This window comes from Nicotiana tomentosiformis, chromosome 7, assembly GCF_000390325.3.
Source record: "Nicotiana tomentosiformis chromosome 7, ASM39032v3, whole genome shotgun sequence".
Taxonomy (NCBI): domain Eukaryota; kingdom Viridiplantae; phylum Streptophyta; class Magnoliopsida; order Solanales; family Solanaceae; genus Nicotiana; species Nicotiana tomentosiformis.
The window spans coordinates 13020057-13024462 of record NC_090818.1 but is presented as its reverse complement, the minus strand read 5'-3'; the positions used below and the strand labels follow the sequence as shown (position 1 = coordinate 13024462).

Below are 4406 nucleotides of genomic sequence, written 5' to 3'. Positions count from 1 at the left end.
AGTATGCATACTCTCAGAGTATCATTTCACTCAGTCCTCCTAGTCACTCAGTCCTCACAGTCACCCATGCCTCACAGTCACTCAATCCTCCCAAATCACTTGGCACTCGCACTCAGTAGGTACCTGCGCTCACTCGGGGTGTGTACAGAATCCGGAGGGGCTTCTTCAGCCCAAGTGCTATAATCTGCACGAATAATTCACGTGCTTTACGGACAACTCACGTGCTACAATATCAATATATGTATCTGCACGGACAACTCACGTGCTATAATATCAATATTTTTATCCGTACGGATAACTCACGTGCTATAATAAGCCAATCTGGCCTGCTGCGGCGTGCAACTCGATCCCATAATTATCCTCATAATCAGGTCATCGGCCTCACCCAGTCATCAATCTCTCCGGTCTCTCGGGCTCACAATGTCATGAAAATCAGCCCAAAATGATGATATAATGAATCAATAAATAGCAACAGAGACTGAGAGATGATATGAAATAAATGAACATGACTGAGTTTAAAAATTTCAATTTAAATAAATTCAACAACAATAAGACCTTTGTGAGTCTCAATAATACTGGCATATATTCTCAACATGATTTTAACATGATTTTTAGCTCAATAGCTCTAGGACGTAGAGATTTCCATGATTTCAGATAAGTTCAGGTAACTATCCCCTCTCCTTTTCAATCTTCAGTGGGTAATTCACAGTTTCCATATTCTGCCAAGATAAAACAACAAAAGAGAAGACAAAAAAGTTACTCCAACTATAAATAAATAAATAAAGAAAAAAGTTAAACAGATAGAAGAAAACTTGAGTGGGCGTAATGTGCAAATCGACCAGTAACTTTCAAGTACCCATAAAAGAATATATGATCTAGAAAAAGAAATGCTTTACTCTTAGCTTTAAAGTACAAAAGGTAAATCTTTATCAATAATAGATAATAAAAACTGGTGGCATTTTGACCATCAACGAATATCCATTGAATCGGCATGGTGAAAAATGAAGTAGAAACGCCTAATGTTTCTAGAAACGCCTAAGTAGAAACGCCTAATGTTTCTATTAACCACACTAATACTTATCCACTATAGTTAAGTGATAAATAAAGAAAAAAATGCATATATTAACTACTACACTATTTAGTGATGATAACAGTACGTATAAAGACATAAATTTAACGGATAGACTTTTCAGGTGAAAAAATAAAATTAGACGGTCGACTAAACCTAATTGTATTTGAGAGCTTAAAAGTGCATAAAATATACTTTCTCCATTTTAATTTATGCGAACTTATTTTCTTTTTTAATCCCTACAAAAGAAATGACGACTTTCCTTGTTTAAAAATAATTAACTTTTATATAATTATTTATAAACACACAAAATATATATACCTTATTTTAGATAAATTTAAAAATTTTCTATTTTTTCATAAATTCTTTGTCCAGTCAAATACGTTCACCTAAAGAAAATGGAGGGAGTACAATATTATGATATGTATTTATTTTATGGGCTATTCTTTTCCGGCTAAAAATAAACGTCTCCGTCAATCACGTGCTGTCCCCAAACCTGCCTGGATTGCACCATCTTTCCAGACTTTGTGGACCCTATGGCAACAAATTTTTGATATGTGGGGCCCTTATTTAGTTGCCAGAACACGTTAGTAAGATCATACCAACCAACCCCTTAAACTGCGCCACACATTAAATTTTACCAGACACGAAAATTATACCTCGAACCATTAGTCAAAACATGTCACAGTAATCAAGAATGGAAAACCCAAATTCCAATAAAATTATAATAATGTAGAGAAATGATATGCTACTTACTAGGTTGTTGATGAACAATGTACGCGGCCCCACCGAAATAACACGAACCCATCGCACGCCCTTTCTTCTGATAATAACTATTGAAAGCATATGATGCATGAGCTTCCAGCGTGTTAGGATTGTAACACGTGGACCCTGGCTGAATCGAACGGCAATCAGCTCCGCCCTCGCCACAAGCGAAATCTAGAGCTGCTTGTAGATTATCCTTCCCCGCTTCACCACTCGCCACGCACCACGTTTGCCCAGGCACACTCGGCGACACATTCCCCTTCCCGCCTTTCTGCATTCGCTCGCCGCCGGCAACCGGTGACTGCCGGTCAATATAATGTTTCAGTCCCTCCATATTTAACGGTATATCGTAAACCTTTCGCTCATTCGGGTAGAATAACCCGAAATTTCGCTCTGATGTGGGACCCGGCTTTTTGTTCTCGTTGAAAAGTGCGAAGAGGAAGACTGTGATGTCTTCTTTCGGCCTTAAAGGGGTCCCACCACCAGTGAGGATTCGCCGGACAAGGTTGCCATTGTATGCGGCGGCGTTATCCACGCTGGCACCGACTTCAATGTCGTCTCCTTTAGACGGCCAGCCAGTTTCCGTTACGACCATTTTGATATCATCGTACTTCAAAGCTGACAATGCAGCGAATACGGCGTCAACTTGAGCGTCAAAGAGGCTGAAGTAACGGAGTCCATTACCGGCGTCAACGACACCGGGATTTTCACGGAACAAAGCGTAGTCAAGTGAAATGACGTCGGAGTTTGACTCATATGCAAAAAACGGGTAACAGTTAACCATTAAATAGGATCCAGTTTGGCGGAGAAAATCCATCATGGGTTTAATTACGGGTTCGATCAATTCGGATCTAAACGACCCAGCTGAAGACGGGTAAGAGTTCTGCAATGCACTGAGAGCAACAGGAGAAGAGACTTTGATTTTGTCATGGAAATTGTACTTCAAAAGAGCCTCATGAATATTCTTCATAGCGGGTACAAGAAAACGGGTCGTATTATGCGGGTCAACGAAAACTTCATTTCCAACGGCAATGGATTCGATTTGAGTAGAAGGGTAGTAAGCAGCAACATTACGCTGGACCCAAGAGTAAGCAAATGACTGGCGTTTAGCTGCATTGTAAAGGAGCTCGTTGGGTAGGTTAACGGTAACCTTAATACCCGACCCGGAAAGTGCTTTGAGTACAGCCGGGTCAGTATCATAAACTTTAACACGTTCTACGCCTTGAGATTTCAGCAGGGCTACAGCTTTTACTGCTGATGGTAAGTTGTTAGCTACACGCCCATAGTTCACTCCGATTGATCCACCATCTGCAAATACACCAAAAAAAATTAGTTCAATAATAAAAATACAGACTTTGCGTTAGTGGAAATGAGGATAAAGAAAATGAGTGTTACCTGCAATGGAGAAAAAGGAAAGGGAAAAGAGTAAGAGGAGAAGACAAATGGTGAGTTTTTCCATGCTCTATTGTTTGATGAAGAAATAGAGCATGAAAGTGTGTGTTGCTTTAAAAGGGGCTGCTAATGGGGGAGAATAATGTAGAGCAAGAAATTAGGGGCAGTATCTATAGTGGAGAGTGGTGGGGTTGAGGGGATAGGTGGGGGGAGCCATTAACATTATTTGTTTATTAAATATAATAAAAAATTTTGGGATGATAGTTTTCGGGTGAAAATTTTTATTTCACTCACAAAATTTTAATTTTTTTACAAATAAAATACATTTTCAAGTACAAATTCAATTTTTAAAAATTATTTTTCAACAGAATTTAAAAAATTTATTTTTAAGTTTCAATTAAATTTATGTCCAAACGCTATCTTGGTCCCACCTCAAGACAACAACATATCCGTAGAGAAATCCGGGAGAAATAATATGTACTAATCATAGCAAATTATTTAACCGTCCCACTTATATGTTGCATTTAGAATTTATGTGATACAATTAATTATCTAATTGTTACTTATAAATTATTTAATTCAAACATAAAATTTGTAACTAATAAAATTAATACATTTTAAAATTTTAATAAAAAAGTGTAATTAATAGTAATAATTAACTATTTAAATAGTTAAAAAATATATGTCATTACTATTAAAGAAAAGTTCTTTTTAACTCTTCAGATAATATTGGGGAAAAAATCTTCTAATATTAACTGTATTAGATGGGACAGGTCACAGGAGAGTAAGAAGAAGCCAATGGAGTGGAAGAAGCACAGCACGTGGCCCCCATTATATTCCAGGACCCCACCTTAATCGACCGTTTCTAAAAATGGGAGTCAGGTAGTGATGTGTCTGTTGAATCGTTGATCCGAAGATCTACTGCTTTCGCCTAAAAGTCTAAAATGTGTTTAGTACCGTTTGAGGAATTGACTGTAGTTGATTGATGATTATTGCCTTGACTACTAGCACTTTAGAAGAGCTTAAGCTTTGTGTTCTTCTTGTTGTTTCGAGGTCAATAAATTAGTTTACAATTAAACACCTAATAACATGGTCTGGGTTAATGAAATGATGCAAATCTTGAAGAACAGGAACACGAATCTCATGCGAGACAAAAATTCTTGTAGTAGTGAAACTAATA

General features: G+C 37.5%; 1 protein-coding gene across 1 annotated transcript; it reads right to left on the bottom strand.

Annotated features, from left to right (window-relative positions):
- Window positions 1–491: 491 nt before the first annotated feature.
- Window positions 492–3399, bottom strand: LOC104118768 (glucan endo-1,3-beta-glucosidase 12). Its single transcript, XM_009630120.4, has 3 exons — window positions 3230–3399; window positions 1826–3142; window positions 492–719 (listed from the first exon to the last, which is right to left on the bottom strand). Exons 1-3 carry the CDS (start codon window positions 3291–3293, stop codon window positions 685–687), a joined length of 1416 nt encoding a protein of 471 aa, XP_009628415.1. The 5' UTR covers window positions 3294–3399; the 3' UTR covers window positions 492–684.
- Between the last annotated feature and the right edge of the window lie 1007 nt (window positions 3400–4406).

Bases quoted from the DNA above. Each gene is read 5' to 3' on its own strand.
- LOC104118768 (XM_009630120.4), bottom strand. From the start codon at position 3,293: ATGGAAAAACTCACCATTTGTCTTCTCCTCTTACTCTTTTCCCTTTCC. The intron at 3,143-3,229 runs GTAACACTCATT...GTGTATTTGCAG, and splicing joins TTCCTTTTTCTCCATTGCAG to ATGGTGGATCAATCGGAGTG. The intron at 720-1,825 runs GTAAGTAGCATA...TTATCTTGGCAG, and splicing joins CATTGTTCATCAACAACCTA to AATATGGAAACTGTGAATTA.